This window comes from Hemicordylus capensis, chromosome 5, assembly GCF_027244095.1.
Source record: "Hemicordylus capensis ecotype Gifberg chromosome 5, rHemCap1.1.pri, whole genome shotgun sequence".
NCBI classification, from domain to species: domain Eukaryota; kingdom Metazoa; phylum Chordata; class Lepidosauria; order Squamata; family Cordylidae; genus Hemicordylus; species Hemicordylus capensis.
Window position 1 is genome coordinate 166,284,450 of NC_069661.1, and position 12,837 is coordinate 166,297,286.

The 12,837-nt window shown below is 49.9% G+C and overlaps 1 protein-coding gene across 1 annotated transcript; it reads right to left on the reverse strand.

The window, feature by feature from the left end:
• Positions 1 to 3,586: 3,586 nt before the first annotated feature.
• LOC128327421 (uncharacterized) lies at positions 3,587 to 9,253 on the reverse strand. Its single transcript, XM_053256226.1, has 2 exons — positions 7,670 to 9,253; positions 3,587 to 7,198 (listed from the first exon to the last, which is right to left on the reverse strand). The coding sequence occupies exons 1-2, from the start codon at positions 9,251 to 9,253 to the stop codon at positions 3,587 to 3,589; spliced, it is 5,196 nt and encodes a 1,731-aa protein (XP_053112201.1).
• Between the last annotated feature and the right edge of the window lie 3,584 nt (positions 9,254 to 12,837).

Consider the following 12,837-nt stretch of genomic DNA (forward strand, 5'->3'; position numbering starts at 1 on the left):
TTTTGATCCGCCTTACAGCTCTCACCATTTCCCCAATCCTTGCCCTGGCACCATCACTGCACACGTCAACACATTCCCCCCCCCCAACTAATTTCATGTTTTTATGAAATTTTATGAAAGTTGTTAATGTAGTTGAAAATTTCTTCCCCAGTCATGTTGCTTTGCAAAGATTCCCATAAGAGCAAGTCTTCTTCAATAGATTTATAAAAACTGCAACGGACAAATACAAGCAGCACAGCAAGCCCTGATATGCCAGTGGACTCATCTAGCTGTAGTGAATACCCATCACAGATTTTCAGTCTGCAAACTAGTGTTGGGGTCAGTTTTCCGGGAAGGCTAAAAGCCCTCCAGCTAGTCTGGTGGGATTTTGGCTCTGGACTCTTATGATTAATCAGCCAAATTCAATAAGAAGCCAGAAAGGAGAATTAAGTATCTTTATTCAGCTGAGTAAAGGGTGTCCATTTCAATGCAAGAGAGAAATGGCACACAGCAGGAACAGTTACAATCAATTTTATACCTTAACAAGCAGTGACAAGCAACAAGCCCCCTCCCTCAGTTCCCCTTTTCTGTAGAATCAATGCTATTGGCTATATTCAAATAAGTTGTCGTTCCAGACATGGTGTCACATATATCAAGAGGTGGCTTCCTGTCTTTCCGCTTGCGGTTTCTAAGCTTAAGCATTTCTCAAGTGTTATCTTCCTGTCCTGTCTGGAACTCAGAAATGCTTACAACACCCAAAAAGAGATTTGCTTGCAATTTCTTACTATCATTTATTTCCTAATCAGCTTTTAGCAGTATTACAGAAGCAAAATGGCTACAGTTATGCTAAAGGCAAAACACAGCTTTTTCTAGCCCTCACATCCCTCCCTTTCCATTTTAAGATTCTGAGCTTCTGCTCATGAATCTCCCTACACTGTAGATTCTCTTTCATATTCTGGTTTGAGCAAAAATGGTGCACACTCCTTGGGCACTGTCCGTAAGATCATAGCCCTGGCCGGGGTATCAGGGTCCCTAGGGTTGGCTGTTACCACTAGCATCCCCTCGATAGAGCGAGACACCACTGACCGGATCAGAGGTATCAAGCATGGTAATAGCATTATTCCCCCAAAGGCCAGTACTATGATGAAAAGGACACGTTTCCAATCTCCAAAAATCCCCCCAAACCACCCATCGGTGTCCAGGATTCCTGTCCATTGTTGGACAGGAACATGCGCTAACTTTCTCATTCGAGTTGTTATTTCTTCGATTGCCTTTCCATTGTCATCTATTTGGAGGCAACAGTTTGTTAAATTGAATTTCCCACATACCCCCCCTTCAGTGGCTAGTATATAATCCAAAGCTAAGCGATTTTGATATACTGCTGTTCGAAGCTGAGTATTGGTTTTTGCTAGGAGAGTTAAAGCTAAAGAGGTTTCATTAGTAATAATTTCTAAGACAGCTTGTAAGCGTATAATGCGGTTTAGCATGTATATTGGAGTGCGATAGCCATATGACCCGTCCTGAGCCCAGGTAGCTGGGCCATACACTTGAATGATGCGTTCTGGGGGCCATTCATTATCCTCCCACTGCCCTATTTTAACTGTTCTTTTTGCTCTTCCTAATTCCTGGTAAACGGGCACTCCTAAGCGCTCACCAGTTGGTATGGGCAGCAGGAAAAAACTTGGTTTGATGGTCCCTAATACACAAGCTCCTGACCATTCTCCAGGAAGAACAGCATAGGCAGCTGTTCCGCAAATCCAATATAGGTTATCTGGGGCCCTCCATTCCATGTTGGTATTACATGGGGTCTCCCAGATGTTATATAGGAATCCTTGTGTGTCTTTATTAAAGGGGTTATTGGGTGGCTTGGCTGTCTGGTTGCCAAAGTTCTGATAAGTGGTGGTAGTTCCATTACAGACCCATCCAGATTCACAGGTCAGGGTACCAACAGAGACATTAAACTCCCCCGAATCGAGGCGAATGAAGCATCTGCCTCCTAAGATTGGGCTTTGGAGTATCCACCTCGTCGGTCTCCCTGTGTGGGTCCATGTTAAGTTTGGGGAGCTGCTGATATTTGTAAGATCCAGCTCCCTTGCTTCCCAGGGCCATTGCTCACCCATATTTGTTCCCCCACAGACAAAACAGTTTTTCACCTGGAGATTGGCTGCTACTTTTTCAGCTAAGTCTATAAAAAGGTTCTTTGTAACTGGGGGTATTTCAATTACTGTCCCCATTTCTTTCCAAAATGTGGTATGTACCTGGTGTTGTTTTGTAGGCTCCTTTCCCCTATAGATTTTGATACTCACTTGTCCATATGGGTCGCTACCTGAAGCATCTATTCCCAGACTGTATCTCCATTCGATGTTCCCATCCCCCTCCTTGTTAAAGGATAAGCAAAGTGGGGTACACTTATGCCTGTTGCACTGGGCGGTGGTTGTCCCATGTGACATTTGAAATGCTTTCTGGGGTCCGTCCACCGGTTTTTGGGGGTCGGTGTACCATAAGAACGCCCCCCACCTCCTGGTGTACCTATTTGTATCATAAAAGTAGTAGCGGTTCTGGCGATATGTCCTTTCCCAGCTCAGGCCCCCACATCCCTGCCCCTGCCCAATATCCATGGCCTTACACACATCGAAGCAGACTATCAGCGGCCCCTCCTGACTGTAGGTTGACGCATTTGATGCCAGAAGGGAAAGCCGTTTCCTCGTGCCTGCAGAGTATCCATAAACCCAAACTCGAACCTGTTTTCTTATTCCCTCTGGTGTGTGACATACCGTTTTTCCATTCTCTATGCAGGTTTTATAAGTTATGTTATTTTGGAGGCAAATTTCCCCGGTTTTTCCCTTGCATGTATATGCAGTGTGGTAGACCAAGGTCTGGGATATGTTTCTTCCATTTAGGGTAGTGGTCACGCAGTGAGAGCAGGCAGCCATAGCTGGCTGGGTGGAGGGGGCCTGACGGCGTGACCGCCCCCCGGGAATCCCCACCCTGCACAATCCCATCCACCCCTCAGTGAGGTCCCTCAGGGAATGCACAGGTCTCTCCCCATTTGTCCCACAGTCAACAGCCATGGCTGTGGGGTAAGGGCCTGCGTACCCATACCGTGATCCCTGTAGACCTCCATGAAGGGTGAAAACGGCATCCCAGCATGTGCCCGGTGCCCAATGTCGAAAGACAACACACTGTTGGTATAGCTCTTGGGCAAAAAGATTGACCCTCTGGGGAACCCATGGCCAGTGGTCCAACTGATGTCTGTGGACACTCAGCCAGATGTTAGGGTCCACTGAGAGGGTGTGTGTGCACCTTCCAGGGTAGTGACCTGCGTTCCATTTAAACGCTATAGGTGTTTTTACCCTCCCATCCCTATACACCCAGTCCCAATATACTGTCCATCGGCCACTGTTACGGATACACAGGCTGGGGGTCAAAGGGTCGGAGGTAGCGTTCGTTCCCCGGCCCATCCCAAGCATCCCTAAGACCACTAGGACCAAACCACAAATCATCACTGTGTGTGCCGCAAAAGGTGCGGGGGAAACAGCAAACAACAAGGACAACAACAGAAACAGCAAAGAGTACAGCCAACACCTCCCACCACTCGTCCCACAGATCAACACCCATCAACATCAGTTACATCAATGAATTTGCCGTCCCCGATATACACGAAGTCCAGTTGTTCGTCTGGGTCTGCAGGGAGGTCGGTGTGGACAGGAACGGTCCTCCCGGTATGCAAGACTGCCGCCTCCTGACTTCTTGGGGGTGGAGAACTCTGGGTGTGGCGCTGGATCTTTAGGCGTAACGGGCCTAACTGCTCACACGCCCACTCGTCTGCTGGTGCTGGGACTGGCTTCAGGCGGGAGATATGGACCCAGGCTTTCAACCCTTCGACCCTTGCTGCTGTGGGTGTGCTGAGAAGGACCTGCTTTGGCTCTGACCACTTGGGCTCAGTGCAATTGGGATGTAGTTCCTTCACCAGGACCCAATCCCCCGGGTGCACCGTAGTGGGTAGATCTGGGCGCACCGGCAAGGCTGCTGAGACCTGGAGAGATAAAGCAGACAGATCCCCTACGAGTTTTCTAAGGTATGCCTGGGTGGTTTCGGGAGGGTCCATCAGCTCCGAGGCAACAAAAGGGCGGCCATACACCAGCTCGAATGGGGACAATCCCAGTCGAGAGGATGGGGCCGCTCGGACCCGGGTCAAGGCCAAGGGTAAGACCTTAGGCCATTTCAGATTAGTTTCCTGACACAGCTTGGCAATATTAATCTTCAGGCTTTGGTTCATTCTTTCAACCTTCGCGGAGGACTCTGGGTGATATGCAGAGTGCAGAAACCACGGGATGTCTAACAATTTGCAAACCTCCTGAACCACCTTTGAGGTAAAGTGAGGCCCATTGTCACTCTCGAGGCCCCTTGGGACAGAGAACCTCGGAATTATGGATTCAACCAGGGCCATGACTACCTCCCGGGCTGTTTGGGTGCGGGTTGGAAACACCTCCGGCCACCCGCTGAACAGATCCACAAACACTAGGTGGTTATGTTTGGTTCCCTGTTTTGGCATTTCAGTAAAATCCACCTGCCAGGCCTCCCCAGGGTACCTGGCAGTGCGCAGCCTTCCCCTTGGGACTGGCACCCCTGTTTTAGGGTTGTTCCTTTGGCATATTGGACATGTTTTTGAGGCATTTCGGCATGCCTGCCGCAGCCCCTTGTTGCTGTACCTCTGCTTCAGCCACCTGTAAAGGGTGCGCGCTCCAAGGTGTGTGCTAGTATGCATATTCTTAATGACATGGGGGACTAGGGCACTAGGGAGTTGTATCCGCCCATTCACCACCCACCACCCGTTCACCCATTTCCCGTCTGGGCTTAGGTGGTCCCTTGCATCATAGATTGAAGGCATCTGGGTGGGGGTGACTGGAATTAGGGCTCCCACACATGCTGTCCCCTTCGGTTCCCAAGCTGGGTGTAGTCCTCTGACCTCCTCCCTTTCCATTTGCGCCGCGTGTCGGGCACAGGTGTCAGCCAGGCGATTTCCCCGTGTCACGGGGCCATCATCTGTCTGATGCCCCCTGCAGTGAATCACAGCTATTTCTGAGGGCAGCAGAAGGGCCGAGAAAAGTCTTTCCAGAAGCGGCTTCATTTTTAAGGTTTTTCCATCTGCACCCCTAAAGCCCCTAGCCTTCCATAAGGAAGCATGGGTGTGTGCGGCCAGGAATGAGTATCGGCTGTCAGTGTAGATATTCGCTCGAATTCCCTGGCAGTAGGTGGCAGCAGCGATCAGGGCTTCAAGTTCGGCCACTTGAGCAGAACACTGTGGGGGCAGTCTTTTTAAGATTACTGGGTGTTCCTCAGTGACCACAGCATACCCTGTATACCTTTGTCCGTTGAGGACAAAAGAAGACCCATCTGTCCACAGGGAGAGGTCTGGATCAACAATGGGCTCCATCCTGAGATCAGGACGTATACCCACCGTCTCTGCCAAGACTCTAAGGCAGTCATGGACAGGGGTGACAGCTGGCAAAGGGAGCAGGGTAGCTGGATTGAGGCAGTTAGATTTATGTAAGGACACTGAGTCATTTTCCAAGAGAATAGACACATAGCGAGTAAGTCTGGCTGAGGTCGCCCAGGCCGGTAGTTTTTGATCTAGGAGAGCAGCCACAGAATGAGGGGATTGTACATGTATCGGGCTCCCTGCAGAGATTTTTAAAGCCTCTTCAACCATCGTTGCCGCTGCCGCAATGGCCCGCAAGCAGGCTGGCCACCCCTTGACTGGGCTGTCTAAATTTTTGGAGAAATAGGCTACTGGCATCCTGGCCGGACCCACGGTCTGGGTAAGAACAGCCAGGGCCACTCCTTGTTTCTCGTGTACAAATAGCTCAAAGGGCAAGGTCCGGTCGGGTAATGCCAGGGCTGCTGCAGAGGCTAGAGCAGACCGGATAGCTTCCCACGCCCTTTGGTGGGTGCCCGTCCATTCCCAAGCCATATTTAAGGCTGTCAATTCATACAGAGGCTTTGACAAGACAGAGAACCCGGGGACCCACAGTCGCCCATATCCTGCAATTCCCAGAAAACTACGGAGCTCCTGCACATTTTGGGGAGGATTTAAATCATTCAACGCTTGGATACGGGATGGATGCAGGTACCGAGTACCTTTTTCCAAAACATAACCCAAATACCGGACCTTTTGGGATACCCACTGGATTTTTGACTTGGAAACTTTGTACCCACAGGAACCCAAGTGATTTAATAATGCCACCGATTGTGCGGACGCTTCGTCCGCCGTTTTTGCTGCGACCAAAAGATCATCCACATATTGCAAGATGGTCACTGCGGGTGGCTGGAAATGGCTCAAATCAGCGGACAGAGCCCGCTGAAAGGCGGAAGGCGAGTTAGAGTAACCCTGCGGGATCCTCTTCCAGGAGAACTGGTTTTTATGGGATATGGGACCATCAGGATCTAACCATTCAAATGCAAAGATGGGCTGTGACTCCTGGGCCAAGGGAACACAGAAAAAAGCATCCTTCAGGTCCACTACCACGTACCAAGTTTGATCTCTGGTTAAGGTGGTCAAAATGGTGTGGGGATTGGCTACCATTGGGTGCAGTCGGAGTGTTCGGGCATTTACTTCCCTAAGGTCCTGCACAAACCGCCATGATCCATCCGACTTTGGTACGGGAAGGATGGGTGTACACCATGGGCTGGACACTGGCATCAGCAGATCGGCCTCTAAGAAAGCCTGAATTATAGGCTGGAGTCCAATGCGGGCCTCCCTTTTGAGAGGGTACTGCCGCACGGAAATTGGGCATGCCCCTGGTTTCAGTGGGACTTGATGAGGGGTTGCATATTTGGCCAATCCTGGTGTCCCTGTATACCAGACCTCAGGGTCTACCTCCCTCCACTCCGCGGGCTCGGTACCAAGTGTGGGTTCCAGATAACAGATGTAAGCAGTTTCAGGTGGGAAGGACAAAGAGAGTCCCTCTGGTCGGCAATGGATGTCTGCCCTTAGTTTGCACAAAAGATCTCTTCCCAAAAGATTAAGGGGGCATTTTGGGAGTACCAAAAAGGAATGTTTGACTGATGGGGTTATTGGGACGGGTTGAGTGACTGGCGCTTGGGATGGTTCCCCACCAATGCCCACCACTGGAGTGGTGAAAGTGGTGAGGGCAGGGACTGTGTCCCTGTGTCCAGCCAACACACTATAGGTAGCCCCTGTATCTACCAAAAATTTCTGAGGGCGACCCAAAACACAAAGTTCCACTAGAGGCTCAGGGGTCGCAAACAGGGGAGAGCCTCTGGGACACCCTCAGTCTTCATAAGCTTCTGCTGCCATGAGGGGATGAGGTCCTCTCACGGGTGACCCCTGTGGCCTGGCACTCCCAGGTTGGGCTTCTCCTCTACGGACTGGGCAGGGGTAACGGTTACCCCCCACCGTGGGGAGGCTTGATTGTTCCCTCCCTCTTCCCTCTCTTGGGAAGAAGGCAGCATCGGCCTCCCTTTTCCGATTGGGGCACTCATTCTTCCAATGGCCTGTCTGGCCACAATAGAAGCACCGGCTTTGGGGCCGGGGTCTGGGGCCCCCACCATTCCTTCTTGGCTGGCCAAAGACTGGCTGCAAGGCCGCTGCCAATAGGGCAGTCTGGGGCTGCAGGGCTGCTGCCAATAGGGCGGCCTGTTTCTGCATCTTCTGGTCCTCCCTCACCTCCTCCACCTCCCCTCTCTGGTGGAACACTTGAAAGGCAGTCTGTATGAGGGTTTCCATGGGTTGGGCGGATGGGGCTGTCAGTTTCTGCAACTTCTTCCGAATGTCTGGGGCTGACTGGCCAATAAAGGCTGTTTTTATAGCCGCCTCATTTCCCGGAGCCTCTGGGTCCAGGTCTGTGAAGCTACGGAAGGCATCCTTCAGACGCACCAGGAATTCCGTGGGGGACTCCTGGGGTCCCTGTATCGCTTCATACACTCTATGGAAGTTAATAGCTTTTGGGACTCCTTTCCGGAGTCCGTCCAAGACGGCAGTTCGTGCTGCCATGATCAAGACATTCCCCAACTCATTGTTAGGGTCGGTTGCAGGCTCTGGTGGGTTAGGGCTGATCAATGCCAGAGGTTCTGGCAAGTTGCCCGCATCATAGCGCCCCTGGGCAACCTGCTCCCCTCTCCAGGCAGCATAGGACGCATGGGCCTCCTTCAGCACCTGGCGGAGTTCATCTTCACTCAGAAGGCCAGTAAGGAGAGTGAAGAGGTCAGGGATGTGGGGCCGGTGGGTGGAAATTATCTGACCCACCAGATCCACATACTTCTGGGGGCTTTCCCGATACGGCGGAAGCCCCTGTCTCCAGTTATGAAGGTCAGAAGTGGAAAAGGGGGTATGGACTAAAACCAGTCTTTGTCCCATAGGCACTGCCCTTAGCGGACACTGCACAGCCCCCAATCCCTGAGGCTGTCTTCCCCTCGTGGTCCTGACTGGTCTCTGAGGAGTGGACCCCGCAGTGTCCCCTGCATCTGAGTCATCACTCTCCTCCTCCTCTGGAGGGGTGATGGCACCCTGAGGGGACGACCCCGATGTCTCCAGGGAACCGGGAGAGGTCCCTGTCCCCGACAGGGTGGATGCCCCAGATGGGGTGGATGGCTGACCCCCGGAGTCCCTGGTAGGGGACATTCCCATAACCTGTTGGACAAACTGTATGGTCTGCCTGGCGAGGGAACCGGGAGAAAGCATCCCTGACGGTCCCTGTGATGGCTCTCCAGGCCGAACCGCAGGCGGGGCAGTTGGGTAGGGTGGGGGAGGAGAAAGACGATCGTAGGGGTAATCATCCTCCTCCTCAACCTTCCGTATGGAAGGGGCCGGGGGAGTTACTGGAAACACGGAGGCAGCCGCCTCCTGAGGCACTGGTTTCTTCACCACAGGGTGGATCTGGCTCCCCATGGATTTTGTTACAAGGGCTGGGTTTGGAGGGGGCAAGGATCCTGCCTTGCAACCCTCACAAAGATCTGGTCGGGTGCTCAAAGACAAAAACATTTCCATATATGGCCACTCTTTATCTTTAAAGTTTAAACTTAAGTAGATGGAAAGATAGTTAATTCGCACATCTAGAGCGCCCTCGGGTGGCCAGCGAGGTAAATCTTGGCCCAGAAAATACGTGGGCCACACAATTTGGCATAAATTTATCAGCTGGCGCTTTGTAAGTTTTTCAGAGCTCTTAGGTTTGAATTGCTTAAAATGGTCCAGAAGACATTGAAGAGGGGTAGTTTTACTATTCGTTCCCAATTTCCCATTTACTGTTCCCATCGTAACGCTGATCCAACCTAACCAACCTAAAACCTTGATCAGCCCACCCTGCAAGAATAGCCTAACGGGTTTTTACGCCTCTGCCTCCCTTATCTCCACTAACACTGGGCTGGGGTTCTGGGACGTACTCCGTCCCCTCCCCGGGCTTGGTTTCTGGGCACTTCGTTCCCCCCTAAGCGTACCGGCTGTGGTGGACAGGTGGGGTCAGAAACGGGGTCAGGCCTCTCACCCCCCGGTCGAACAGCTATTCCCAGGCCAACCTCCTAAGTATGGACCCTTTTCACATTCATACACACTTGCGCTCGGGCTTTTCCCGACTGGCCTTCTCGCGAAGGGACAGAACTGCGGTACTGGCCCTCCTCTTTCACGCTTCCGTATGGAAATCTCTTGCACACAGGGTCACAAAATTCACACACCTCCCCCCTTTTCCCCAAATAATAATTTTATACTTACCCCCTCAAGTTCTGGTCCAATCACAGCATCAACCTCCTTGTTCCCTGCCAATCTCCTTGCATTCGTTCGTGGTAACGCTGGGATCTGCCAGAAACTGCTCAAACGTGGTCTCCCAGCGAAAGGATGCTGGAGCGCGCTTTGAGACGACCAATGGGCAACTCCGGTTTCACCCAGGTACCAGTCTGAAGGCGCCCTTTGCTGCAAATGGCAGCCTCACAATTTTTGCCTTCAATTTCCCGGCCAATGCACCAAGAAATGTTGGGGTCAGTTTTCCGGGAAGGCTAAAAGCCCTCCAGCTAGTCTGGTGGGATTTTGGCTCTGGACTCTTATGATTAATCAGCCAAATTCAATAAGAAGCCAGAAAGGAGAATTAAGTATCTTTATTCAGCTGAGTAAAGGGTGTCCATTTCAATGCAAGAGAGAAATGGCACACAGCAGGAACAGTTACAATCAATTTTATACCTTAACAAGCAGTGACAAGCAACAAGCCCCCTCCCTCAGTTCCCCTTTTCTGTAGAATCAATGCTATTGGCTATATTCAAATAAGTTGTCGTTCCAGACATGGTGTCACATATATCAAGAGGTGGCTTCCTGTCTTTCCGCTTGCGGTTTCTAAGCTTAAGCATTTCTCAAGTGTTATCTTCCTGTCCTGTCTGGAACTCAGAAATGCTTACAACACCCAAAAAGAGATTTGCTTGCAATTTCTTACTATCATTTATTTCCTAATCAGCTTTTAGCAGTATTACAGAAGCAAAATGGCTACAGTTATGCTAAAGGCAAAACACAGCTTTTTCTAGCCCTCACACTAGCTCTTTTTCTATGTCAGTAATAAGATCTTTAACACAACATGCAACAGTATTGTTTGACAGCTGTACTGCATCAATTTTTTTGACTGCTCCTTATACAGGCATATTATAATATCTTTCACGCAAGTCTTGATGAATGTTTCTCCAATTGTATGCGCTTCTCTGGCAAGCACTATATGATAACCAACTTCATAAGATGCCACTGGTTGTGCTTTTGTTGTCTGTTTTAGCAATTTGAATCATTTAGAGTTTACAATTTTCAGGTGAGTCAAGATGCTGCTTGGAAAGAACTTACATCTTTGCCTTTCTATTCAGCATGGTTGGTTTCCGAAGCCCTTTGAAGTTTAGCAGGAGCCCAGGCGCGTAACAATGATAGGGCAAGGGGAGACAGTTGTCTGGGGGCCCCACTGCCTGGAGGGGCCCCCCAGAGGCACCTCACGTGACTCCCCATTGCCCCCTGCCCAGCCCCAAGGCCCCTCAGCCACTTGCCCTGTTCGCCGTCTCTCCTGCTTGTTCTGCTGGCCGGCAATCGAGCAGCAGACAAGCTGCAAAGAGCTCCTTTTCTCCCGCCTCTCAGCTGATCGGCGGGTGGGCGGGGCTTCCACGGAGGTCTGGTGTAGGCCTCTGTGAAGCCTGAACTCCAGTAGGGCCCAAGCCAGCCAGGAAGGAGGAGGCAGCCAGAGAGGCCTCCACTGTTCTCTGCAGCAGAAGACCCCCTGCTGCCAGGTAGAGTGTGAACTCCTTTTTGTGGTTACCTTCCCAACCCCCCCCACCCAGATATATAGGGATCTGCTTGCCATAGGGCTTTGATATGGGGGGGAGGGACTGAGAAGTCTCTATTTATTTATTTTTAAACAGCTTGGAAAATTTGCTGGCTTAAAAAAAACTATCTAAAAAGTCCTATAAGTGGCTTGTTTCATGGCAGAAAATTACAAAAACTTCTGGAAGAAACAGTATTATATTTATTTTATTCATTCATTCATATATTTATAAATGCACTTATGTTCAAGTTGTTTTGCAACCCAGAAGGTCTGAGTGAGAATTGTGAAGCATGTGTGGTGCTTTTATTTTATTTTTCTTGTGTGTGAACTGCTCCCCAATAACTTGCAGGGACTTCAGGGTAAATCTGGCCAACATGTGAATGCAGCACCTCTATTCCAGAGGAGAGGTGTGTTAAAGGGCTTTAAAAGCCTCCTGTGAAAAATCTCCTGGAATCAAACTTGACTGAATTTGTTCAGAATTCTGAGAAAACAAACATAGGCTCACCCTGCATGGTTGAAAGTCTCCTTGGCTAATCTGCAGTGAGGGGGCCATTTTAATCATTCATCTTTCTAGTGTGTTCTAGGCATTAAAAGTAAAACAAATGTATAGTACTCAATGTATATAACTATATATTGTGACGTGCGCGTTTGTGTATTCAGTGAAATGTATTTCCAGGCAGCATACTTATTTTGGAATATCAGACTTAAATCCTTGGGGGCCTGGGGTGTGCGGAGGCCCTGGACTTTGAGTGGGGGGGCCCCATTTTAAAATCTTGTCTCTGGGCCCACTCCAACCTTGCTACGCCCCTGCAGGAGCCAGAGAACTGTGGATTCATATTTTGTTGCACTCCATGCTCCAGGAGCCCCTTTATTTCCAATGCGTGTAAATCCGAAAGCCAAATAACTTTCATCACACTTTCATTTGGGTGGGCACTGCTTCCTCTTTGGCAACTCACTTCCTGATCTTTCAGCAACGAAAGGCTGTGATTGTTCATCCTCACTTTGAAGTATCCTGGTATTTTGCTTGTTTGTGTCAGCTACAGTTGGACACAACTTTTCATTTCAAAGTTACTTCCTTCAGCCACGGATCTATGGGGAATGAGTTGAGTATCAGTATTTGGAACCACTGATGGTTCTTTTTAAAAACTGATATAAGGCAGACAACATAAAATACTCTAGTACACAGCACAAGCACCATTAGTACACTAACATTGTTGGCCTGACAGCCTATGCCAGAGGGGGCAGAAGGCAGAAGCGGGGGAAAGCAGAAGGAAAAGGAAGAAAGAGGGTCAGAAGGGAGAAAGAAAGGGAGGGGAAGCAGGAATTGAATCCCCCCTCCCACCAAACAAAGAAAAGTTCTTATTGTTGAGAGCACAAGATACAGCTGTTGGTTCATTAGACCAACTCTTTCACTCCACTTGCAGGGAGCAGTTTTACTCCCAACAATAACAACTTTGGAGTTTTACCCATTCTCTTATGATGAAATCCTAAGTTAGCATCTTTGAAGGGGCAAACGATTATTCATATTATTATTAAGGATAGATCAACGCTTTTTAAACACACG